Genomic DNA, 26,902 nt, shown 5'->3' on the forward strand with positions numbered 1-26,902 from the left:
GAGAAAGCTTCTGACATAGATATCAGAAGGGGGCAGAAAGAGTACCCCCTTGCTAGTGTTAGCAATGGCGGTATATACCTTTTAATTAGTTATTACAATAAATCAAAAGAATGTCTCAAGGTTGTGAAAATTTTACCAGACTTACTCTAGCAATTTATATTTTAGGATAACAAGATTAGAATTTGACAATAGAAAGATCCTCCGGACCCACTCCCATAATATACATTCTAAGATATCAGGATTAGTCAGAGGTATTCAGGAAGGAGAAACTGTCCTTCAGCCAGATATATTGTAGTTGTATAATCTCTAGTACAGAGTTTAAACTGAGTTGTGTAATTGACTGAGACTAGGGCTTCCCTGGTGGCTCAGAGGATAAGTGTTTGCCTGGAATGCGGGAGACCCAGGTTCGATCCCTGGGTCGGGAAGTTCCCCTGGAGAAGGAAATGGCAACCCACTCCAGTACTCTTGCCTGGAGAATCCCATGGAGGGAGGAGCCTGGTAGGCTACAGTCCATGGGGTTGCAAAGAGTTGGACATGACTGGGGGACTGACCAACAACAAGAACTAGATAAAACCACTAAAGTCTGAGCATTAAGAGACAAGACCAAGGCTGGAGCCCCGGGGCTTGCCAATACATAGGGGTTGGAAACGACTGAGTGACTTCACTTCACTTCAAGGAATGCAGAGGGGAAAAAACGTTTGTCCTTTTCTCCTCCTTGAAAATTCCAGACTCCCAGTCTCCACTTTGAGAGCCCCAGACCCCTTTCTCCTCCTTGGGGACCCTGAACTTCTTATCAATCTGCCTAGGAATTGACTTTCTGTGGTGCATGGGGGTTAGTGGCGGGGGCTGGGTAGTGGCAGATATGGTGGGAATAATCTTCCCACTTGCCAACAATGAGGAAGAATGTCTTCTGTAGATAATTTAAATACAATAATGAAAACCAACTCCATTGGTTGGGGAGGGAGAGGTGAACAGTTTCTTAAACTAGGTTTGGGGGAGACTGAAAGGAGAGAGACTGAACTGGGCAAGGACATTAGAGTAACCTCCTTCAAGGACTTCTGTTGTAAAGAAGTGAGAAACAGGAGGTTGCTGCAGAGGACAGTGAGATCAAGAGAAGTTTGTCTTATTTCTTTATGTTTAGGATGAGAAAGAAGCAGCATGTTCGTGTGCTGCTGGAAGTAATTCTGTGGATAAAAAGATGTGATGATACAGGAGGAAGAGGAGAGGCATGCTGGGCAACGCTCTTCAACAGGCTGAGGGGAGGCGATGCCAGCACAGGATCAGACTCAGCAGGAGCTGGCCTGCTCGTCCCCAGGAGGAGGAGGGGCAGCGTGCCCACCGGCATGGAGGTTAGCACACGCACAGATATGGCAGTGGCACACTGGTGTTTCTATCTGGATGACCTCAATTTTCTCAGGTGAAGGAGGAAACAAAAGTGTGATAGATGAAGGAAGAGACACTGGATGACTGAGGAGAGGAAAGAGCATGGAATGGTCTTGTAAGAGAGTGGGATGGTAACGGACTAGCGACGGTCTGGCTCATTGGAACTGGCTTCTCATCACGTTACTCGGAGGCCAGTCAGCTTGGAGGCCCTGGCACCAAAGGGGAATGTTGGAGCCAACCCAGGTTGCAGTTCAGCCAGGAGTAGGTGACTGGCATTTGAGGATGTGCACAGGGGAATAATGAATAATTATCACGGTTGGCTATAGAACGTATGCTGTTGTCTGGAGGGGGAAAGGTTTATAGTGGGGGGTGAGAACAGGATCAGTGGATCTCAGGTCAGTAGGAATGCTGGAGACAGGAAGCTGGAAGCAGAGCCAAGGCAGGCAGGAGGCGGTGGGAAGAATGCGATGCCTAGAGCTAAGACTGTTCTTTGCATCCCCATCTTCACGATGGAACTCCCGAGGTTCTGGACAGAACTCGAGGTCTCTGTGACGCTATCATAATCATGCCAAAATGGGACCGTGGACCTTAATACCGATGCACATCCCAGTGGAAGGAAAAGTTCAAATATTTTAGCCTCAGTTTAATGTTTATCATATATTTATGCGGTAGGATCTGTGAAAATATGTAATTTATGTATGGTTTATGAAAGTGACAAAGCTTTGGAGAGGGAGGGACAAAGTAGTCTGGCCATGTGATGACTAGAAGCCTTCTTTATAGACGCTCCCACATTCTCCACACAGCCCCAACTCCACAGCACCCTCGAGGACCCTCCATACTTAGCATTAACTCTACCTCCTGAGCCAGATCTCCAAGGGCAGAGCAGCCAGTGGCTGCAAGCCCAGCCTGCCCTCCCTGGGCCCACCTCCCAGTGCTCTCTCGGGGCTTCTCTGGCTGCAGGCACAGCACGATTTGTCTAGCTTTGCCTTTGTCCTAGCTGTTCCTTCTTCCTGGATTATTCTTCTCCAGGTTTTCTCAAGCCTGATTCCCTTTCAGTATTTAACCCCCAATATTTAACAGCCCCTCCATGACGCTGAGGCCTTCCCTGACCACTTTTTCTAAGATTAACCCCGAGTCACTGTCACATCACACCCCTCGGTCCCACGCCCCCATACACACACCCTACAGCACTTACCACAGTCAGGAAGTGATCATCCTTTATGCGTTGTGTTACTCCCCCCATGAGACACAGGGGCCACGTGTCTTGCTGTTGCTCTAACCCACCCTACCTAGAACAGTGCCTGCACCTACTATGTGCTCAAAAAATATTTATTGAATGAATGGAGGAGCCCAGGAATATGTTATTAAATGCACTCATCAAACAGGTATAAAATGCACATATTCAGTGTCCTTCCTTTGATCTCAAACTGGGCTCTGGAAGATCCTGTGACTTGTCCACAGTCATATAGAAGGAAGGATCAAAAGCAGAAGTAGGGCTGTGACCTGTGCTTATCATTCTTGCCCCTCCCCAGGCGCCCTGAGTCCATCAGCTCTGCCCAAGAGTGCTCCAGGAAGGGACCGGACCTGAGTCCTCAGGGCCCCTGGGAATCTGCATTTCTGCTCTCCAGTCCTGGCCCCTTCTAAATGCAGCACCCAGATGGTGGGGTGCTGAGAAAGGAGAAAGGACAAGAGGTTCACTGGGTTGGTACCAAAGCAAAAGGCAGTGGGCAGATGCTACTTGCCTGAGCGCCCCACTGGAGCCGTAGTACTGCTCGTGGCTGTTGGGAGCACACATGTGGGCTGGCTTGAAGCTGCCTCTGCACAGAGCGCAGAGGCTGGACTCCGGATCAGACCCAGGGGCACAGCTTTGACTGAAGAACTCATCTGCACAGGAGGACACCAGAGGTTAGATTTCCCTGCCTGTGTTGGCAAGAAAGCCTCAGATTTTGTTCCTAAAATTGCCTGAGTGACATAAAGACACATTCAGGTGTTTAGTACCATATGATTAGAAATAAGCACCTATGAAATAGAAAAAGAAAAAAGGTTGCAGCTGGAGCAAAGTAAAGGGGACCTGGCTGAAGCTGGGACAAGGGTCTGTGAAATCACTGAAGTCCTGGCACAGGGCAGCAGGGGGAGGGATGGACACGGATTTAACTCTAGGAGAGTGGACGAAATTGGAAGTTTTGGTTGGTTGACCCTGTCCTGCACACTTTCCAATCTCTATTGCCCTTGTCCATCTTTACAAGGTCTGCAGTTATGACTCGAAGGACAGGAAGGAGCCCAAGAGGCCCAACTGCCCAACCCTGTGCTGAGCCCCAGGGTACCACTATGATGAAACCACAGAAGCCCTGCCCTCCTGGAGCCCAAGTTCATGGGGTGACAGTCACAACTCAAGTAACTACAGCATGAATTAGCATTTCCCCATAACTGTATTTCCACATCATGTTCTGGGAAAAAGAATATGGCTCCACAGCTACAAATAAAGGAGCCTGGTGCAGACCTAGGAGTCAGGGAGAGGTCTCAAGTGGAGAGATGAAGAATGAATAGGAGTTACTCTAGTGAAGGGCAAAGGATGAGCTTCCTAGTCAGGGAGCAGCATCTGCAACGGCTAGGGCAAGGGTTGGGGGAGGGGGGCAGACAGCACAGAGAGCTTAATGGAGGCCCCCTGGGCCTGAACCACTCAGGGATCCAGTGAGTGAGAAGGGTCAGGGTCCAGACCACGTGTGACGGTCTACATCTTTGTGTACATTTTGTTTTTATTTATAAAGAAATGGGGAGCCTCTGACAGGCTAGATAATGTTGGGCCAAGGGTCTAGCAGGGTGAGTCAAGACAGATGTGGGGTGCAGGCAGCAGGCTACTGCTGGAGTCCAGGGGACGTGAGGGCAGCTTGGAGTCTCCCAAAGCAGAGGGAGGAGCTAGGTGGAGGGAGGACAGCTAAAATCTCAGGCTGGATGAGTATGCGGGGATGACAGGTTGGTTTCCAGCTGGAGCCAGGGTACAGACTGGGAGCCTCCAGCAAGCTGGGTGGCTCTGGGGCAGGACCAGGCTTGGTAGGGAGAATGCATTCTATTTTGTACAGGTTAGGTTTAATGCACTTTTCAAATACAAGATTAGATAATGTCAAACAGGCAGTTCAATATATGCAGGTTTGGAGGTCAAAGAGAAATCCACGCTAGGGACAAAACCTGACATTGTCAGCATATTGACCTAATCACAGTGACAGCAGCGAACCTTGATCTAGTGCTTGCTCTGGGCCTAGCTTTGCACGTATAATATTGGTTTAGATGGTCATCTAGGCTGTAGGCATAGATGTGAGTGCTTGGAGGTTGAGTTTAAAGTGGAAAAAGTTGCTTTAAGCAACTCAAACATTTATTAACCAGGTTGGGAAAGAGGGACTTTGTAGGGGTAAGAGAAAAAAGAAGCTAGTGTGTTTTCACAAAAAGCCAGGAGACTGTGGTTTAAGATGATTCAAAGAAAGTTCATGGAGGAACAGACTGGAGCCCATCCTTCCAACTGAGCAACACGGAGGTCCTGGTAGCCTTGACCAGAGTTCTCCCTGTGGAATGAGACAGGGGAGTCACCCACAGCAGGGAGTGCAGGGGTGAATGGCTCAGACCATGATTTTAAGAGGTCTAGCCATAAAGGTGGAGAAGGCGATGGCACCCCACTCCAGTACTCTTGCCTGGAAAATCCCATGGACGGAGGAGCCTGATGGGCTGCAGTCCGTGGGGTCGTGAAGAGTTGGACACGACTGGGCAACTTCACTTTCACTTTTCACTTTCATGCATTGGAGAAGGAAATGGCAACCCACTCCAGTGTTCTTTCCTGGAGAATCCCAGGGATGGGGGAGCCTGGTGGGCTGCTGTCTATGGGGTCGCACAGAGTCGGACACGACTGAAGAGACTTAGCAGAAGCAGCAGCAGCAGCCATAAAGGCAGAAGGAGAAGGTTAGGAGCTAGAGGGGATGGTAGGGAGAGGGAAGATTTTTCAAGATGAAAGACGTTGGGTGCATTTACAGGTTGAGAGAAATTTGCATATACCAGAGGAAGAAATGGTAACTGAGGGTGCAGCTCTGGGTAAGGGGTCGAGGCAGGGACCGATAGCCATGTGGGTAGGAGGACTTGCTAAGCAGATGCAGCCAGCAGGGGCCCTGGGCTTTGTTGGTGAGGTATTGATGGGAACTGTCCTGATGGCTTCAAGTGTCTCTTGCAGAGGCAGACAAGATCATCTGCTCAGAAAGGGTGGTAGACAGGTGAGAGTGGCCTGGAGGTGTATGGACAACTAGGACACTAGGGTAGTTACTGGGAAGTGCGGGGAGTGGAGCAGAGGAACAGTAGGCGTGCTCATGAGCCTACAGTTGTCTGGGGTATGGGTGATGCCGAGGCCAGCGGCTGGAACATCTGCATGGAATGAGCTGCTGTGCCCTGTGACATCCTCCACCTGTGTTAAGCTGCTCAGGGGCAGAGCGCCAAGAGAGCGGGTGGTGGGGTTCCTGCAGGGCTGGGACTTGTCACACAGCTGGGGAAAGCAGGGGAGCAGGAGCCTTTTAGGTATTGGCTGAAATGACTAGTACAGAAATGTAAGAGAGGTGAGCGGTGAAAGCTAAAGCACTCAAAGGGTGAAGCTGAAGCGTACTGGTGTGACGTGTTCAATTAAGAAGGCAGGTTCAGGTCTCTCATCTTCTGAGATGGCCCACACTCTGTGTAGGTGTATATCTCCCCAAATAAACCTTTTTCACACTTAAAGAAAGAGAGCAAGTTTAAATGGAAAAACAACACATGCACACTAGCACACACATTACACACGCACACCTACACCCCACTCTACACTCCACTCTCGTTTTGCCAACAGGCCTCTTCCATGAGATCTAGCCATAAAGGCCGAAGGTCTAGCCATAAGCCATGAGCCAGCTTCCATGAGCCAGACGAAAGACATAAAGAGTGGTGTATTTCCCTGAGATCTGCTCTTTGAGCCAAACCACTTCCGCAGAAGCAAGATGGGAGGAGAAAGGGGGGTCCTGCTAAGAAGATGTGAAGCTTGCCCACATGTCTATCCAGCCCCTGTCCACCACCCACTTATGCCATTCGTTGAACTGAATTTCTCCCCTACATAGGCACACCGCCACTCAGAACACACTTACCCAATTTACATGACCCAGTCTGATTGTATAGGAAACCCATGGGGATGTTCCAGCCAGCAGAAGTGCCAACTGCAGTGTGGCAGGACTTCTTGCCTCGCAGAGAGTTCCAGGTTAGGTTGGCATCTGACTTCTTGACCACTGCCACAACGTAATAACCTTGCAACAGATACCAAGGTGCAATTTCAGTACCTCCCAGGCCCTCCCTAAAATTTACTCCAGAGCCACTGCAGCTAACCTTCACCTGTCAGTCTCTCAGGGAGGGAGCACTGGGTGGAGCCACCTGTTTGAGTATTTCTGTTGAGTAGAAGTCCAAAAGAAAGTACTTTAATGACTTCCTTTTTAAAGTGAAGTCTCTGATTTTCTAGGTTTATAGTAATACCATTTTTTAATGATGACAATTTAATGTCTTCCTTTCCTCAATTTTTTAAAAAAAACTCCTTTTCTTATTTTACTGAATTCACTCACAAAATAATGCCAAATGTATTTGGTGAGTGTGCGCATTCTTGTCTTGCTCCTGATTTTTACAGGACCGCCATTGACATTTGATGTAGTCTATCACAGTATTGGGACAGAATTGTGTTTGTTGAGTAAGACCTAAACTCCAAGGCTGTTTAGAGACTGAAATCATGGGTAATGTGGTTCACCACCCCCACTCCCACCCCCTCCCAACACACATGCACACACCTTTTCTTGCTGTTGTAGTTCAGATGTCTATATATTCAAGTTGGAAGTCAACATAGCATTGGAAGACCTCCCTCACCACTTACTAAACTGCCTCAGATAAGTCACTCAGCATCACCAGGATCCTAAATCTCTCATAAATGAAATGGTAACAGTAATACCCATTTGGGTACTAATACCTATTGAAGGAGATGAAATGTGTTAATACGATCATACTGTACATTAGGAATGGGAAGGGGAAGTTACATGGATAGGTTTCTGGCCATGTTGCTAGCAGCAGGAGCAGTACTAGAGCCACTTTCTTGGTGAAGCAGATTCTCCTGCCTACCACACTGGGCTCTATGACACCATTCCAGTGGCCAAACACTGTTAAAGTACCTTTCTTTGAGCTGTAACAATTTCAACAAAATGGCATTAACTATTGTCATCTGGGGTGTGTGTGTGTGTGTGTGTGTGGCTTCGGGATTAACTCCTCTCCATCTCTACTCCAATCTAACCTTCTCCATCACCCTGAACTGTCTTCCAAGCATCCTCATTGATGCACATTTGTATACCACTGCAGTTCTTGGAAATTTCAATCACTCGTGAAGCAATTACAATTCCTTAGGACTTCATATATTTTATAATCAGAATGACTATATGCTGTTCCTTAGGTTTTGGGATACAGACTCAATTCAGCTAAGACTGTTAGCCAGGAAAGCAGGGAGGAAAGAGGGACAATATATCCCAGATTCTGCTCCCTTTGAAGGGGAGAAGCTGTGGGGTGAGTGGCTTTGCACCCCGAAGCCTCTGCAGAGCTGGGTGGTGCAGGGCCTCTGTGACCCCACACTTAATGCTGTGATGCTCCAAGCCCCCACACCTCCCCTAGCTCTATCTCATAAGAAATTCCAAACCAAGTAAGCACTTGGTTTCATCTCAAGATCCCCTATCACAATAGTTTTCCAAGTTGAATGCACATCAGAATCATTCTGAGGGCTTGCTGAAACACAGAGCAGCAGCCGCATCCTGGAGCTCAGCAGACCTGTGGTTGGACACAAGAAGGGTCATTGCTAATTTCTCAGGCAACACTGGTGCTGCTGGTCCAAACACCACATGACATACACACTGCTCTAGCCAATGCCCTAGATTACCCAGGGCACTTCAGAAACAGATAAAGACCGTTTCTGCCCATGAGATGACACAGATGGCAAAACTTGTCACCTGGCCTCCTATTCTGAAGAGGACCTCTGCTATTCAAAGCCAGCCACTAAAAGCTAAGGGTTAATTTCCTTTCCCTCCTCCTCTTCTTCATTAGCAGCATCTATGACTCCCCTCTTCCTCCTCTGAGGCCTCCACGGGGCCCCAGAAATGTCAGGAATGGGCTCCTGTCCCTTGCAGAGATGGGTAGCAGCCTGTGACAGGGAGCACTGTGGTGGGTCAGGAAGGGCAGCAGGTTTCCAGTCATGCTGCCTTGAACAAGCCTAGGTGCGGCCACTCGCTGCCTGTGTGGCCCTGGGCCAGTCACACAGTCCCTGAGCCTCACTTTCCCATCTGTGTGATGCACACAGCGACACCCACATTCTAGAGGACTGCTGAGCAGGAGCAGCGCAAGCAGGAGCCCTCTGTCCACTGGCACATGCTCCACAAACAGAAATTATTTCACAGCTCACGACAGATTTGCTCCTTCACAGTGAACTGTGGCAGGGTCATCTCTCTCTCTCTCTCTCTCTTTTTTTTACAAGTCTAGTAACTTTGGTTTATTTGTAAGGCTTTCCTCAACCCCTCTCCCCCACAATAGGCCTTTACCTTTGAGCCCCAGTGTTACTGATTCTGACTCACCTTTCATAGGTGTGTTCACACACTTAGACCCAAGCTGCTCTTTGCCATCTTGAGACACTAAAAACAATTGAGGTACAGGTCGTTAAACTCTCACGTTACTCAAGTCATGATTTTCTCACTCTCAACAGTCAAGAACAAAATGAGGAGAAACGCTGACCAAGCAGTTTGTCATTGGCATCAACAAGCTGATTCCCTGCCATCCTATTTCACCTCCTCTCCCCTGACCTTTGCTATTTGAAATTAGGCTCCATCCCAGAATTAGCTCAACACTTGGGGAGCTACAGAGAAAGAAAATGAAATGCTCATTGAAGGGGGTGAGGGGGAAGCAGAAGCCATAAAAACCTTCACAGAGGCTTTTCACTTTGCCATGTGATTCTAGGCATCCTGACATTCTTCCCTTCAGAGCTTTGGGCTGTGCAAGCAGTCACCACAGTCTTGCTAAGTTGTAAGGGAAGGGTCCAACCCATGGTTCAGAAAGACTGGTTACAGTCGGCATTCTACCCTGGACACCTCATTCAACCTCCCCAAGCCTCAGTTGTTATGGAGACACCACTGTTTACTTCAAAAAAAAAGTTGTTTTGTTTTGAAGGATAAAGTATGGTTTCTCACTGCCTAGCAACTTAGGGGTTTAACAAATGAACCAGCTTTATTTTTCCTGATAGATGGATCCCCACCAAGACCATGACCTGTAGCCCCAATCCTTAATGTTCTAACAGCTGGAGTGAGTTCATTTGGATTAGTAAACTTGGCAAAAGGATCTAGGCACCTGTGGCTCTTTCTTCCTTGAAGAGAATGGGGAGAGGATGGTTTTGACCTCCTTATGTGTGACAGAATGTGTTTTCTTCCATACTAAGCCGTGGAGCCAGTCAGCCAGTAGAACTGTCCACCTGAACTGGTGGGCAACTCTAACTCAAGGGCAATTTAATGAACCCTGTGGCCAGTTCTGTGCCATGGTCTCCAATATCACTCCTCCAGCAATAAAGGTGTTACTTTGATTTCTCTCCAAGTTTCATATATGTCTTAATTTGTTCTGACTCTGGGAAAATAGATGTTATCTACTAGTACTCTATGCTGGAGAAGGCAATGGCAACCCACTCTAGTACTCTTGCCTGGAAAGTCCCATGGATGGAGGAGCCTGGTGGGCTGCAGTCTATAGGGTCGCTAAGAGTCGGACACAACTGAAGCGACTTCACTTTCACTTTTCACTTTCGTGCATTGGAGAAGGAAGTGGCAACCCACTCCAGTGTTCTTGCCTGGAGAATCCCAAGGATGGTGGAGCCTGGTGGGCTGCCATCTATGGGGTCGCACAGAGTCGGACACAACTGAAGCGACTTAGCAGCAGCAGCAGCAGCAGTACTCTATGCTCCAAAAACAGCTATTGTTATCTCAACACTGAACTAAATTACTCTTTGCCTTTCTATGTCCATAGGCCAGAGGGAAGAAAACACAGAGACCCTCGCCTCCACTTACAGTAGTTCTCTGCCAGGACAGGCACCAGACCACACTTGCCCGCTGTGTAGATGAAGCCTCCATCCAAGCTCATGGCGTCAGCCTCTCCTTTCTGAAGTTAAGAAGTAAAACAGTAGCACAACAGTGAGGTTGTTATCCTGTCTCACCCTCAGAAGTTTGCATCTCATTGGCTTCACATCATGTGTCTTTGTGATAAACTAAATGGCATGTATGACCCAAAGCTTCTGCCACATAAACCCAGGGTTTAGAAAACTGGACATGCCAGAGGTCCCAACCCAGATCATGCTCCCTAGACATCTCTGTGCCCTCCATGAGGCCCCATTCTTAGTGCGGGCCACGCTCTCATCACATTTCCTTTGTGACCATTGTCACTCACTCAACAATCCACGTGGTCAGACTTAGTGTATTTAATCTGTTTCTACAGGAGATGCTTTTTTCCATATGGCAGAGTTCAATTCTGTTCCTATAATCCCATTAGCACTCTAGTCTAATTAATAATTTATTAATAATTAACTTATGATTTTAATCAGTGAACTTTTCCAACAACAAAGCCAAAAATGCGCACTTCTATTTATAGATAAGGTAGTGAAGAAAAAACATACAGACACAGGAACACTCTTTGCTCTTTCCCTACTAACTGCTCTTCTAGAAATCTACCTTAAAACAGTAGTAACTACAGAAGCAAAAGCTTACCTTACCATGTGCTGGGCCCTTTTCTAAACACTATAGAGATTTTCTCATGTACTCCCTCACAGAACCCAGTAAGGGGGGTACTATAATTCTCCCCCTTTTATACATTTTTTTAACTGAAGCAGAGAGAAGCTAAGTAGTTTATCCAATAGATGATCACTAAGATAAACTCAGGTGGTTTAATTTTCTTAGCCTCTGCTCATAACCACTATGGAATGTGTCAGCCTCTGGGACTGACTGTTCCAAAGGACACATCCCTAAATACTTTCTATGTACATTTTTTTTCATCCATCAAATGAGTGAAAAAAATCTATTTCATGGGCTTATCATGAGGATTAAATGAGTTAATACAAGTTAAGAGCTCATACACATGCATGGCACACAGTAAGTAATTTCAGATATATTCACCATCATTAATATTAAAGAGGCTTCCTCAAAAATACTGATGGGTATAGAACAAAAATATCCAATCACATATTATCTATAATAGACAAGGATTCAGAAATAATTCAAATATAGACATTTAGAATTGAGACATAAAAATTTGGTGATCTAATATGCAGCTGTTAAAAACATTCTAAATGAATATTTCATTACCTAAGAAAGCATGCCAATTGTGCTCAATAATTGAAATAATAACTATTAACATTTATTGACTGCCTATTACACATTAGGCAATGTTACAAGCACTCAAATTCATTTAATCCTTATAGTGGACAAATTCAGGAGACTATATCAATTGCAAGACCTTAATATTATGGGTTAGTCCCAGAGGGGTTTACCGCAATTATCTTTTGAAGAAAAAACTGTAGTGTTTTCTAAGTTTGTCAATTTTCCAGCCTTTTATTGATAATTTTTTTCCTAATCTCCAAAACTGAAATGTACAGTTATTAACAACATAACACCATCACTCAGAAATTATAATGAGTTTTGAGTTGTGAAGTTGTAAATGATATTATTTTTCATTTCTCTTCCAGCATGTAATAATTTTATCACGGGAAAAAAAAAGTTTGCTTTCACAATCCACAGGGGCTCTGACCACAGGATATCACCCCACATCCTAGGCAGGACCCCTCAGAGCTCCCTGGGCTCCAGAGTTGAGCTGAAGATATGGGTCCTGGGCTGCTCTGTTTCTGCCCTGGCAGAGCTGAAGGGGGAGGTAGGGCCAGTGGGGTGGAGCTTCAGAGAGTGGGGCTGGGGGAGGCAGCATGTAACAGGCGTGTCTCAGCCTCACAGCTGATGGGAAGACACGGGGAAGGGGCCTCCAGCACCAAACACACAGCAGCGCTGCGTCCGAGTGGCCAAGGCAACTGCAGAGGCGGGGCCTCCTTACCGCGATGGCAGCAATGCAGTCCTCGGTGCTCTCCTCCACGGTGCACGCCAAGATGCCGCCGCTCAGCGCACTCCACCGGTTACACTTGACATGCTCATCATGGCCCACTGTGCACCACATCACCCTCTGGGGATCTTCTGCCTCTGGGATCGCTAGAGAAGAGCCAGGGATCCAAAAGAAGCCCCCAGATGGGAGAAGGATTCAGAGTGGCTGCCCAACCGGGCTCTTCCTGGCAGCGGCAGCATTGACGTGTCTCATGCCCATGTCACCACCTATTCCCGCGTATCACCTCCAGGAGAAATGGCCAACTTGGCTCCCAGACAAAGCAATGAAGGCAGAGCAAGCCCCTCCTGACCTCCCTACTCAGACATCACCTCCCCAGGGGAAGCCTCTGCCAGCACCAGCCCAACTCAGGGCCTTCTGGGTTTTTTTTCCTCACAGGACAGAGATCTCCCATCCAGAGAGCAACCTCCAGTTGGAAGCCAGTGTCATTTGTTCTGGACGGGTCTGCTTGTTCCACCCCCCATCCCCCCACACCTGCTTCTGCCACCAAGTATGTCCACATCAATCACAAGGGCTTTGGCAGATGTGCCATAAGTACTGAAAAAAAAAAAAAAGAAAAAGAAAGAAAGAAAGGAAGGAAGCATGGAGAGCCAAAGGAAAGCAAGTGCTGGATCAGGGCTTGCTGGATCAGTGTGTGCTTAGTCGCTTCAGTCGTGTCCAACTCTCTGTGACCCTATGGACTGTAGCCTGCCAGAATCCTCTGTCCATGGGATTCTTCAGGCAAGAATACTGGAGTCGGTCGCCATGCCCTCCTCCAGGGGATCTTCCCGACCCAGGGATCGAACACAAGTCTCTCATGTCTCCTGCACTGGCAGGCAGATTCTTTACCACTAGTGCCACCTGGGAAGTCCAAAACCCTCTGAAATTCTAGCTCCGATCCTGGTGGTGGCAGAGGCTGTGTTCCCACTTCAGTTTAGGATTGGCTCTATTCCTTATCAAATAGACCCCCTGTGGGGTGGGGCAAGCCTGGCTAACACAAGGAGACAGGACTGTCGTTACTTAAATATGAAAGTCACTCAATCGTGTCTGACTCTTGGAGACCCCATGGACTGTACAGTCCATGGAATTCTCCAGCCCAGAATACTGGAGTGGGTAGCTTTCCCTTCTCCAAGGGATCTTCCCAACCCAGGGATCAAACCCAGGTCTCCCACATTGCAGGCAGATTCCTTACCAGCTGAGCCACAAGGGAAGCCCAACAATACTGGAGTGGGTAGCCTATCCCTTCTCCAGCAGATCTTCCCAATCCAGGAATCAAATCCTGCCTTGCAGGCAGATTCTTTACCAACTGAGCTATGAGGGAAGCCCCCGTTATTACTTAAGTAGCCTGTAATCTGAAGGTCTTTCAAACCCTTTTGTGAACCCGAGGTTCAGGCCTTTCCCCAAGTTCAGCAGAACATCCCCACAAGAATCCAGCACAGTTGGCCCTCCCTTGGACCCTGCAGGCCAGTGTGGGTTGGGTGAGGTGGGGCTTGCAGGTCCCAGGAAAGCCTCCACGGCCCCGCCCTGCCCTATGCTCAAGCTCTCCAGGTCTTCCCAGGAGCTACACACCTCTCCCCAGATGCTGAATGACCGAAAAATATTCATATCCCAAGTACAGCTTGGCATCCATCTTAGGTGGGACTCTTAAAAACCCAATGGCAGCATCTGTAAATAGCAGGTCTTTCCCATGAGGAGAGTAGAAGAGCTGGAATTCTGCTGACTTGTCTTTTCCAAAGTGTTCCTGTTCAAAGGATAAAAGAAATAGTAAAGGAAGGAGGCTGGCAGAGAGAAGCAAAGTAAAAACAAATCCCAAAATCAGGCGAATAGAAAGGGAGAGAAATATGAATGCCTGAGAGTGAAGACCAAGGCCCTTCAAAGTCCCTGTGGCTCACAGGGTTCTCCAATCTTCTTCAGCAAACACTTCACTCAAATCCTAATTTGCCTGCCTTGTGTGGCTTCAGGGAAACTGCCAGGGGCTGCCTCCCAGGTCTGTACAAAGGGTAATGGCACCATGGGTCAGGAAGCTTCCATCTCCTATGCTGTGTTTCCATGGGTGGGGCAGCCAGTGATGGTGACCTTGTTGCTGGACTTCATCCTGTGGGCTTCATCCTGGAGTGGGTGGTGATCCAGGACCATCTAGCCTGGGGGTCATGAGCCTTAGGTGCACCTGACGCCCCAGGCCTGCCGTGAAGGACTTCAAGCAGTCCTCTTTCTGGCCCTCCCAGAAAACCAAGAGCCCTTTGCTTGTGACCCCACTGACTGGCCCAAAGCTGTTCCTGATGGTAGCTGACAGTAGCAGCTCCCACATGCTCTTTGCAATGTCTGCTTTTTGCCTTTGCAATGGCTCTTCATATTGCCTTCTCTGGCAAACCCCACATCTCCTTGGAGTGTCCACAGCTTACTCTTGGGGCCCAGAAACCTTTCCAGATATACCCTGCAAATCACTCTCTTCAAAGTACACAGTTCATGCGTGCAAGGCTGTGCCCCATGGTGGTGATCCGTGTGTACAGTGTGCTCACTGTACCTTCCACAGTCATCTGCGAGTGATCCCATGGCAGGTCTGTGTCCAGTTCATCTCTGAATACCTAGTGCTGAGCACAGGGCACTAACGGAGATGGGACAGGTGAGAGATGTGGGTGTGCTGGGAGGGAGGGCCTCCAGCACAAGACACAAAACGCTCAGAGTCAGAACCTGCTGCTGAGGGGTCCAGGCCAGTGGGATAAGAGAGGGGAGCAGCTCCTGGAGGAGGGGCCTCTGCACTGCAGCTTGAGGATCCCTATACAACCTAGAAGAATAAAATGGGGCAACAGTGGCCTTCTGCAGAGTCCTTGGCCCATGGTGTTGGTGATGCCAAGGGAGAGAGTTTTATGGTAACTGCTGCCCATCACATATCCAGACCAAGTGCTGGTCACTGAAGCGAAGGACATGTGGTGTGGTTCCCACTGTGCCCAACACCAGGATTTCCACAGTGGCTGGAAGAGAGTGAGGGAAAGCACCCCAAATCCGAGCAGGGACCCTTATGCAGGAGGGGAAGACGGGGCGGGGATACCTGAGCCTGACTGAGAAGCTCCCAGATCAAGTCTTCTTTGCCATCCACACTTCGGGCCACGACGGCATGGGAAGGGACCCGGGCCAGGTGGCATCCCTTGTACTCGTGCACAGGCCTCCGGGTGTTTTCCCTGCAGAGCAGTTCGTACTGGTCCCTGTCGGCCTGGTTAGCCAGGTTCTCTAGAGGAGGGAAGCCTACATGAGCTGACAGCCAGCAGACAATGAGCCGTGGTGCCCAGCCCTCCCAAATTGTTTGTTTAGGGATTTGTTGAAATAGCTGTCCAAGCCCAAGATGGAGCCACTCATATCTGCTGCCATGTCTGTGATCTGTGTCTGTGATGCCGCATCACCATGGAAAGTTAGATAACTCCCTGTGCCTGTAAATGTTCTGCTTAATAGAAATGCAGTCTATCCAGTCAGCCAGGCACCCAATGCCAAGCTAACTCTGGGCTCTATACCTCCTTCCTTCTTTCTTCTCAACCTGGTCAAAGTGACCCTGGCCCATCAGATATTATCTATTTTTCTCTTCATTGTTCTTTACTTTTTATCCCATCAAAGCTTCCTGCCTTCTGCAATTTTCCAGTTCTCTGAATGGCCCATTTAAAGAAGTGCTAACGTTTATATCACCTGAACTGTCTTCTTTCATCATTTTTTAACAGCCTGGAGAGGACTAAAAGAGAATTTTTTCCAAATACATTTGGACAGGTGAGGATGCTGAGCCCTCCGGAGATGAAATGACAGATTCTCACTGCAGAGAGACCAGGGCTGGGACGCATGCTCTGCCCAGAGCTCTGCTAACAAGAATGGTGACAGCAAATGCTTTCTGAGAGCTCATAATGCACCAAAGACTGAGTTGAAGCTCAGTTTCATTTAATCTTCATAACAACTGGGGGAGGCTGGTAATGTGATTATCCCATTCCAGAGATAAGGAGACTGAGGCTCAAAGGATTAAGGGAACTCATCAAAGTCTGACCTAGCCTGGGACTGACACAGCGCCATGCTGCAGAGACAGTTCAGGTCCCTAAATAAAGTGGCAATACTCCCCTGGGGACAGAGTCTGCTGGGGAAAGGTGGCAGTGGGTTGAGAGATGGATGGAGGACTACGGGCTCAGTCAGGATACTATATAGGTACAAAGAAGGACCAAAAAGCTGTGTGAGGAAAACAGACTCTTTGGTTCCCCTGGTCTAGGTATTAGAAAGTATTCTGGGTTGAACTGTGTCCCCCTAAAATTCGTATGTTGAGGTCCTAATCCCCAGCACCTCAGAACATGACTTTATTTGGAAACAGAGACAGCTCAGGAGTAATGAGTTAAGATGAGGCTGTAACTGGTATCTTAGACAGAATACTAGCACAGAAAAAACACGTTAGGTAAAAAGTTAGGAAATCTGAATCAAGTGTGGACTGTAGTTAACTAAAAAAAACAGAAAAAAAATCTATATGGAACTGCAATGTACCAAGAATAATAAGACATTTTGGAGAAAAAGCAAAATGAGTTGAAGCAGAGCTCGGCTTAGAAGATGTGAAACGTTACTTAAAAACTGTAATTCAAGCCATTTAGCACTGATGCATAGATAGACAAATACATTACACAGGATAGAGCAGTGGTTAGAAAACTAGAGCCTTGTACAAAATCTAGCTTGTTGTCTGTTTTTGTAAACAAAGATTTTTTGGAAACAAAGAGATGAGGTCAAAGTGGAGTAGGATGGCTCCTGATCCCATATGACGGGTATCCTTCCTAAAAGGGGAAATTTGGACACAAACAGACACACACACACTGGGAGAACACCATGTGGAGGGAAAGACAGAGATTGGGGTGATGGAACTGCAGGCCAAGGACCCCAAAGATTGCCAGCAAACATCAGAATCCACGGGGGTGGGGGGAGCATAGAACAGGTCCTCCGTCACAGCTCTCAGGAAGAACAGCCCTGCCAACACCCCAATCTTAGAATTCTAGCCTCTAGAACTCAGAGAATGAATTTCTGTTGCTTAAGCCACTCAGTGTATTATAGCCACCCACTATATCTCTAGGTTCCACATCTGCAAAGATTTTTTTTTTAATTCCAGGAAATTCCAAAAAGCAAAACTTGAATTTGTCACGGAGGCAACTATTTGCATAGCATTTACATTGATTAAGTATTATAAGTAATCTAGAGATGATTAAAAGCATATAAAGGATGTACACAGGTTATATGCAAATACTGCACAGTTTTAGGTAAGGAACTTGAGGACCTGCAAATGCTGATAAACTGAGAGATGCCTGTACTCTGTAATGGCAGCCCTAGCAAACTCATATCCTAGGCTGATAAAATCTTATACTGAAAGAGAATGAGTAGTACAATTCGAGTTCCTGTGAACAGTTCCATTTTAACCAGACACGTTGCAGAGAAAATACATTTTAAAGCTTTATATTAAAAGAAAAATTTAAACAATTTTTGCAATGTTAAAATTAAAAGAACAATATGATCTAATAGCTTCAGAAAGAAAGAACGTTTCCACCTCAGTCTTTCTAGAGCCCAGTGGTGGGAGCAGCTCGCCAACACTCATTTTCACCCCTAAGCCCAGTACATAGTCTCTCAGAAACTCCCACTTAAAAGGTAATACGGGATTGTGTGTGATAGTGGACATATGACTTTCAGCAAAGGGAAATCTAGATGGTCTCAGACAATTGGTGGTTTTCAGAAAGTGGGGATGTTTTCAGTTCTCTAGAGTGAGTGTTAGAATATTCTGTCCATTGGCCTAACTGTGACAACATGAGCAATCACAGAAAATAACAATGACAACTATTGAGAGTAACTTGATTTTGGGAGAAGAGACCCATATATTCCCCTTCTAATGAAAATTACTGATAATAAGACACACATCAATTGCCAAAAGGCTAACAAACCAGGTCAGTGTGTTATAATGAGAGAACAGTGGATTATGAACGGCTGAGATGAGGGAACAGAGCCAACACACTTCTGTTTCATGTTAGGGAAAGAGACCAGCCTGCAAGGAACCAAGGCCCCCAGAAAAAGTGAAGGCTCAAAATTCTGCTTCAGGTAGCAGACAATGATTTTAAAAATGAACTGAGTATAAAATATATATCTCTTGTTTAAACATCTAAAGTGTTATAAATGTGTCTGTGCCTGATAGAAATTTAATTGGTTATAAAACCTAGAATCTGAAAACTGAATTCATATGAAACACTATTTGTTTCTGATTGCCCAAAACTTTTGAAAGGTTTTTTTTTTTTAACGTATAAATAAAGAAATACATTTTTGTCCACAGTAGTAATGCTTTGCAACAGATTTAATTATAGATGTGCTAACAAGTTCTGCAATCATTATAAGAATTTATTTCTTTAAGGTGATTAAAGAAAACATTTAGGAACCGTTTATAAGGAAGCATTCAGGAGATCATGATTAGATCTGAATTTGGCATTTCAGTGACTAAGAGAATCTAATTATTAAAACTTGCTTTATTAGTTGGTAAGTAAGATTTAAATGTTCAGAAAATTTGTTCAATCAATTTATAAACTGAACAAACTGAACACTAAACAAAGCACCAATAATGGAAGTGTCATTATACAGAAACTCTATTTCATTAAAGATCTTGGCACAACCCATCTCTAGATATAAGGAAACTTAGGAAAGAAGGAGTTCCTCTGGCCAGGGTGTGGCCACAAGATTCTTCCTCCATCTGACTTACCAAATACCGTCAGATGCCTCACGAAGCTCACGTCCCCCACACCATCCTGCAGACACCTGAGCAATAGGACAGCTGTGTTCAGACCACTGTCTACAACATAGGCTCACCCCCCACCCCGCCAGGAGCCCCCTCCTCAGGCTCTGCCCCAGCAACTGGCTCACAGGGCTTCACCTGCAGTTTCCCAGGCTTCAGTCTGTCCTCGCAGAGGCAACGGCCCTGTCTGAGGAGTCTTTGAACCCTCAGAGCCAAGCCCGGGTCTGAAATAGGCAGAAGCCCCATAAGCCCCATCCCAGGCAACTCTGGGGAGGGATGGTCCAAAAGAAGGACCCTCAGCTTCCTCTTTGTAGGCAGCCTGAAGCAATAGAGTTTTTGTACTTTTTTTTTAAGGTCAAAAGCCTTTTACAAAGACGACCTACTCCTGTATTCTCACATGGCGAATCCCATGGACAGAGGAGCCTGATAGGCTATGGTCCACAGGGTTGCAAAGAGTCGGACACGACTGAAGTATCTTAGCACAGCACAGCACATAGAGTATAAAAACTCCAGACAGCCTGGATACCTGGTCAGTTTTGCTCTGGTTTCGAATGTTAGTTATGTCCCTTGCAGGCATGTTGTATAGAAAGGTGCCTTCGGGCACAGGGCTGAGGAGGAGGTGGGAAGACGTAGCACGTGTATCTGGCGTGGAGATGCTCAGGCAGAGAAGCCAGTGAAGGGTTCGGGAGAGGATCTGATCTTTGGCCTGGCTGCGTGCTCAAGCCTGTGTCTATGGAACCCAGAGGCCTCCCTGGTCCCGACTCCAGGCTCTGGGTAGATGAGAGCCCCCCCACCCCACACACACAGAAGACTCCTTTGTAGGACAGGCAGGAACGAGGATGTGCCGTGGGAGACAGTCAAAACCCAAGGTTTCACCAGGACACTTGAGGTTATCCGGGGCAGGCCCCATCTACTCCCTGTTCTTCAGTTTCCCCAACATCAGAGAGAGGAGGAGAAGGGGGCCCACTCACTTGAAAGCCCCCGAGTAGCCGAAGTACGGTTCGTGGTGGGAGCAGGCACACTTGTCCATCCCTTTTCCAGCACACAGTTGGCACAGTTTGGGGAAGTTTGACTGATCCGCACAGGGGACGCAGCTGCCCGCGAAGAACTTGGCCGCTGCTGCTCAACACAGACACACGGACTTCAGGGCATGAGCTGGTGGGGCCTCTGGGTCGTGTGTGTGTGTGTGTGAGTGTGAGTGTGTGAGTGGCCCTATGTGAGAGCCCAGAGGTTTGAATGCATTGCTTCGGACTGTCATGAGGAAGTGGGCATGTAGAGGTGGCCAACAGTGCCTGGTCCAAAGGCGTGGATGGCTCATGCGTGGGCCTGGGTCTCCAGAACTTCCCAGTGTTTCCACTGCGGGGCTCAAAAGCTGCTGAGCTGCACTGAACCAGGCGGCTCCAGTTCTCCTCACCTGGCTCAATCACCAACATGGAGGCTCGGGAATGGTGGTGGGGAGCACAGAAATCTGAACACTCAGGAACCCCAACAGTCCTTCCTTATCTCAGGAAATAGTCCCACCCACTCTTCTCCTTTTCTGATCATGGCCCATGGTGGCTCACGGGAATCCCTCTTCCAAGAATTCATGGGAGGGGGCTGCATTCACTTGCTTCATGTGAGTGGGTGTGCCAACATAACCACCCAGACAGACGTCCAACAACTCAAGGCAAGATGGAACCCCAAGAAAACACAGCCAGAGCTGTGGCCCAGGTTGCAGCACCCCATCTGACCTCTGCAGCTCAAAACACAAGTGAAACATGAATGTTGCAGAGCTGGCAGGGCTCAAAAAGAAACACTTTTGCAAAGTGCAGAAAATCTGGTTATCTTTCGGGCGCAAAAAGGCACCCTCGGTTCACCCTGGCTCATCATAACTGAGCTCTGGTCCACTCATCTCCTCTCGCCTTCACCCCCAGACCTCACCCAAGGCACTGCGGCCCGACTGCTGGTGGTGTGGTGGTCACCCTTAGAGAGTCTTCCTGGGCAGCTGGAAGGGAGCTCCTCTTTCTCCTGAGCCTCCACCATGGCCCTTGTCAAACCCCACTGCTGGGATACCATGCATGTGGGGCTGCCAGGAGCTCAGAGACAGGGTCTCTTTGGCTGAAGGAAGGGAAGTCCCAGCTGCCAGTCACAAGGGTCACTGGTGTGGCAAGCCCAGGCAGTACATGTTTAAAGCAGGTTGTCCTCATCCCATCTTGGATTTCACGAAACCTGTATACCTGGCAGTGATTGTAAGGCCCCAATACAATCCGTGTGGGTCCCAGCAGTAGGAACCCTGCCAGAGGGCACCCCACCCTGGCCAGCTTACCTTCTTGGGACCAGTCAGAGGGAAGAAGCATCCTCATGGGGATGTTCCACCCAGCAGACCACCCCAGGCCTGTGTGGCAGGACTTCTTGCCCTGGAGCTGATTCAGCTGGAAGTTGCTGCCCTTCTTCACCACAGCTACGACATAATGGTGAGTCTGTGGATCTGCAAAGCAGCAGAGAAAGAAGGGCCGAGGCAAGATGTCGCATCATTGCTACTAATCTTCCAGAGTGTGTGCAGTGGAGCCTGGGGGATTCTAGGACCTGCAGCACCTTCTGGTTAACAGGTAGAAAAGGAAAGGGAAAGGCCCCTGATTGACAGAAGAAAGCAAACTGTCCCTTTTCAAGGCAATAGGCTGGAGGACCTACAGCTCCCAGTCACCGTGATGTTACTGCTTCTCCCCTTCTCTGCTCCTCTGTCTGCAGCACAGACACGAAGGTGAAGGTGTGGGAGGAAGGTACACAGGGCATCTGAAGATTTTACTGGGGCCTTCAAGTTGGACTCAGGTTGAGGCAGGCTGTGCTCCTGCACACACTGGCAACGTTTATGGACAAGTAGGACCGGCACCTCATTCTTCAGCTCCTTAAAGTCCCTTCTCACAACATTCACTGCCCACATTCTCTAGCACCTGCAGGGGACTTGGCAAAAGGAGAGCCTGTCCTGGGATATGCGTCTCCAGAGAGGCATCCCGTTGATGCAATCCCACTGAGTGGGCGTGGACTCCAGATAGCACATCCCCTCTCACTCAGCAGCACCCAGCAGCATTCCCATCAGGAGGCTTAAAGTCCACAGTTTCCCAGAAAGAGCCAAGCTTCCAGCCCCCACAGGTCAGCGCTGGGGACAGCCTTCCACAGTACAAAGAACCCCAGCAACTTGTTCCCTGCAAGTGTAATACCGACAGAGTCCTTGCCTCCCCCCACAGCAGCTGTGTCAGGACAGAGACCTGGGTCTCCATGAGGGACGCACCATCTTTTGACCCATAGAACTCTGCCACGACAGGCTTCAGGTTGTAGGGCTTCAGACCTGCCTCATAGACCAAACCGCCATCCACCATCACAGCATCTGCTTCGTGTGCCTGAAAGAAGAAAGGCCAGACATGAATGAAGCCCCTCAGCTCCGAGGAAGACTCACTTAACTCTCTGCCAGGGTCACTTGTAACCCCTGGGATATTTGAACGGCTCTGATCTCCTCCATCTCCCTCATGTTGGCTCAAAAACCTTTCCCCAACCATGCTTTTAAAACTACCACCTCACAAATGCTGAAAACACTGTTTTTCTCCTGAGCCCTTAGCAACCATCTGACAAATCTTCTTCATTTATTGTTTGTCCTCCTCCTTGGAATGCAAGCTCCACCAAGTTGGAGATGTTAGTGTTCTGTTGTTTTATCTTAACAAAGCCCAGCACCTATTACCAGTAGAAGTACAACAGATGTTGTCGGAAACGCGAGTAAATGAATCAGAATATTTCCATCCATGTTGAATATTTCCATCCATGTTGCTGTTGCTCAGTCACTAAGTCGTGTCCGACTCTGTGATCCCATGGACTGCAGCACTCCAGGCCTCCCTGTACCTCAGTGTCTCCAAGAGTTTGCCCAAGTTCATGTCCATTGAGTAGGTGATGCTGTCCAGCCATCTCATCCTCTGTTGCTCTCTTCTCCATTTCCATCTGCATTTCCATCCATAAGAGTCATGTTTTACACTCTTAAGTCTGGATTGCCTCTTCAAGAATCTGTCAAGGATTCCTTCCTTCCTGAGAAAAGCAGTAACCTCACAGCCTCTTCTCAAAAATCAGGTTAGATCAATTCCCTAGCTCTTATGGAAATCTTTTTTCTTCAACTGGAGGGCATGGCAACCCACTCCAGTATTCTTGCCTGGAGAATCTCTGTGGAGAGGAGCCTGGTGGGCTACAGTCCATGGGGTCATAAAGAGTCAGACACTATTGAGCGACTAAGCATAGCACAGCTTACAAATTTATAATTTATAATGAGCATTACAGAAAATAAATAAAAGCTTGTGTGTATCCTTACAGGATCTTTCCAAATTTTTTCCAGAAATGATGTATAAATTTATAATTTATAATGCCAATAGCTGCTGCTGCTAAGTCACTTCAGTCGTGTCCGACTCTGTGTGACCCCATAAAAGGCAGCCCACCATGCTCCCCCGTCCCTGAGATTCTCCAGGCAAGAACACTGAAGTGGGTTGCCATTTCCTTTTCCAATGCATGAAAGTGAAAAGTGAAAGTGAAGTTGCTCAGTCATGTCCGACTCCTAGCGACCCCATGGACTGCAGCCCACCAGGCTCCTCCGTCCATGGGATTTTCCAGGCAAGAGTACTAGAGTGGGGTGCCATTGCCTTCTCCAATAATAATGCATGCCAATTTCATGCAAAACTATCAGCAAGAAATGCTATCTTTTAAGAAATATTACTACATTAAAAAATATAAACTGTTACTTTAAGGATGTTTTTATTTGCATTTCTTTGATTATTAAAAAGGATGAAGACTTTTCCTTCCTCATTTATATCATCTATTAGTTGTAATTTCTGTGAGCAGCTTGTTTATAGCTTGTTATTCTTAAGCATTTCTTATAAATTTAAATGACATCTTTATATAGCTTTTAGATCACATTGCTTTGTTATAGCTGATGTGAATATACTTTTCTCTAGGCTTAGGACTTTAATTTTTTTTTTTTGTCAGAGATTAAAAATTTTTACATTTCCAAATTTGTCTACTTTTGTGATTTATCTTGTTATATCTAGCTACATTAGTCAAATTGAGTCAAGCTAGGAGTTTATTTTGGTAAATGTATTAAAAATCTCAGTTGATTTTATTTCTAAACGGCTATCCAATTGTCCAGCTAAAGATTTCCTTTCTCAGTCTTTTCTTTGAAAGTTTGCCTTGTCACACAGTATCTAAATCTATGTGGATCTAACCATTAAGTCTGGAACCCAATGCCGTAGTGGTGGACATTCATAGTTTGCATCTACATCATATCATGTGGATAATTAGCTATTTTTAGAAAGCTGGAAATATGTCTAAATCTTGTTCTCTTCCAGGTCTTCTACATCTGTCCAAGGACCTTGTTCTTTGCAACACTGTTATTAAATATGTTATAGTTTCAGACAGGCCTCAGCTACTCCCCTGCGCATTTTATTTTTCACAATACTATTTTATATTCTCATCCACACTTAAGAATTACAAAGTTATTTTATTGACTTAAAATTTTTTGATATTATTTTTATAAAATTATATTAAGTTGATGAATCAACTTTGGGAGAATATGCAAATATATGAAGTTTAGTCTTCCTATCTGGGAATACGGCATATGTTTTAATTTATTAATAATATTGTTCATTTATCTCAGGCTCTTGTATTATATTTCTTGTATTCTTGCAGATCTCTCATATAACTTTTTTCCCTGAAACATTTTTCTGTGTATCATCTTACATGTAAATAAGATCATAATTTGGGGTTCTTTTTCCCCAACTAGTGACCACTGACAGTTAAAATGACATTAAATTGTGATACATTTATCTTTTACCAAAGTACTTTTCTCATTAATAATTATAGTAATATTTCTATTGATTTCATTATACTTTATAGGCATGTAAGCATCTGAACATATTGACTGTTTGTTTGTTTCTATCATTTTATATCATTGCATTACTAGGAAATTCCAAAAACAATATTAAGTAATAACAGTAACACTAAAACTCCTTGTTTATTTCTGAGTATTTATATATTTCTCTTCCAGTACAAATCTGGCTTTGCTTTACTATGGGCATTTTCAATGAATCCTTATCTATCAGTTGTTTAAATATTATCATTATTGCTGTTTTCACTATTAATAAATGTTGAGCACCTATATTTTCATCTACACACAGTCCCTGTACTTTCAAGTCTAGTTCCTTTGGGGAGAAAATTGTTCTAGAGCAATAAACTATAGCAAGCACAGAAAAAGAACAAGAAAGTATGGATTTCCTCCCACTCTTCTGTGACAGTAGTGACTTACCGCAATGGCCCTGATGCAATCAAGGTAAGAGGTTCTCTTCACACAGGTGACATGAGGACCTTCCACTGAAAGGACTTTTTTCATATTGTCGTGGAAACTGTAGCACTTACTCGCCTCAAGATTCGAGACAGTGCACCATCTCACAGTTCTCTCAGGGACAGCCAGACACAGCCCTAGGGAAGGGAGGCCAGATGTGTAAGGGAGCCATAGTACTCACAATTCTGCTGGACGGAGAGGTTAAAGACAGGGTCAAGGATTAGCTGAGAGGAATAGACACAAATTGGACTGGCTGTCTGGTAGCTCCCATTTCTCTGACTGTACCTTTCCCTTTGGAAATAAAAAAGCCAAAAGCACCCTCAAAAAGTTAAATATAGAATTACTATATGACCCACTCATACTTTTGGGTATCAGTATATACCCAAAAGGATTGAAAACAGGATTGAATACTCCTGAGAAATCTGTATGCAGGTCAAGAAGCAACAGTTAGAACTGGACATGGAACAACAGACTGGTTCCAAATTGGGAAAGGAGTACATCAAGGCTGTATATTGTCACCCTGCTTATTTAACTTCTGTGCAGAGCACATCATGAGAAATGTTGGGCTGGATGAAACACAAGCTGGAATCAAGATTGCCAGGAGAATTAACAATAACCTCAGATTTGCAGATTGAAGAGGAACTGAAGAGTCTCTTGATAAAAGTGAAAGAGGAGAGTGAAAAAGTTGGCTTAAAACTCAACATTCAGAAAACAAAGATCATGTTTTTGTTCTTTTGCCATGTTTTGTTCTTTTGCCATGAAATGGTCCCATCATTTCATGGCAAATAGATGGGGAAACAATGGAAACAGTGAGAGACTTTATTTTCTTGGGCTCCAAAATCATTGAAAATGGTGACTTGCAGCCATGAAGTTAAAAGATGCTTGCTTCTTGGAAGAGAAGCTATGACAAACCTGGACAGCATATTAAAAAGCACAGACATTACTTTGCCAACAAAGGCCCATCTAGCCAAAGGTTTGGTTTTTCCAGTAATCATGTATGGATGTGAGAGTTGGACTATAAAGAAAACTGAGCACCGAAGAATTGATGCTTTTGAACTGTGGTATTGGAGAAGACTCTTGAGATTCCCTTGGACTGCAAGAAGATCCAACCAGTCCATCCTAAAGGAAATCAGTCCTGAATATTCACTGGAAGGATTGATGCTGAAACTGAAACTCCAATCCTTTGGCCACCTGATACGAAGAACTGACTCATTTGAAAAGACCCTGAT

The 26,902-nt window shown here is 46.4% G+C and overlaps 1 protein-coding gene across 1 annotated transcript in view; it reads right to left on the reverse strand.

Moving 5' to 3' along the window:
* The window catches only part of LOC109560217 (inhibitor of carbonic anhydrase), a 43,619-nt gene that overhangs the window by 7,347 nt on the left and 9,370 nt on the right, over positions 1 to 26,902 (reverse strand). The window contains exons 2-13 of the mRNA XM_070794659.1: positions 25,638 to 25,810; positions 22,596 to 22,704; positions 21,633 to 21,794; positions 20,299 to 20,446; positions 19,295 to 19,350; positions 15,608 to 15,786; positions 14,128 to 14,299; positions 12,517 to 12,668; positions 10,494 to 10,584; positions 9,024 to 9,080; positions 6,525 to 6,680; positions 3,126 to 3,267 (exon numbers count right to left, since the gene is read on the reverse strand). Of these exons, the coding sequence (XP_070650760.1) occupies positions 3,126 to 3,267; positions 6,525 to 6,680; positions 9,024 to 9,080; positions 10,494 to 10,584; positions 12,517 to 12,668; positions 14,128 to 14,299; positions 15,608 to 15,786; positions 19,295 to 19,350; positions 20,299 to 20,446; positions 21,633 to 21,794; positions 22,596 to 22,704; positions 25,638 to 25,810 (1,597 nt within the window). The remainder of the gene's footprint in view (positions 1 to 3,125; positions 3,268 to 6,524; positions 6,681 to 9,023; positions 9,081 to 10,493; positions 10,585 to 12,516; positions 12,669 to 14,127; positions 14,300 to 15,607; positions 15,787 to 19,294; positions 19,351 to 20,298; positions 20,447 to 21,632; positions 21,795 to 22,595; positions 22,705 to 25,637; positions 25,811 to 26,902) is intronic.

This window comes from Bos indicus, chromosome 1 (genome assembly GCF_029378745.1).
Source record: "Bos indicus isolate NIAB-ARS_2022 breed Sahiwal x Tharparkar chromosome 1, NIAB-ARS_B.indTharparkar_mat_pri_1.0, whole genome shotgun sequence".
NCBI classification, from domain to species: domain Eukaryota; kingdom Metazoa; phylum Chordata; class Mammalia; order Artiodactyla; family Bovidae; genus Bos; species Bos indicus.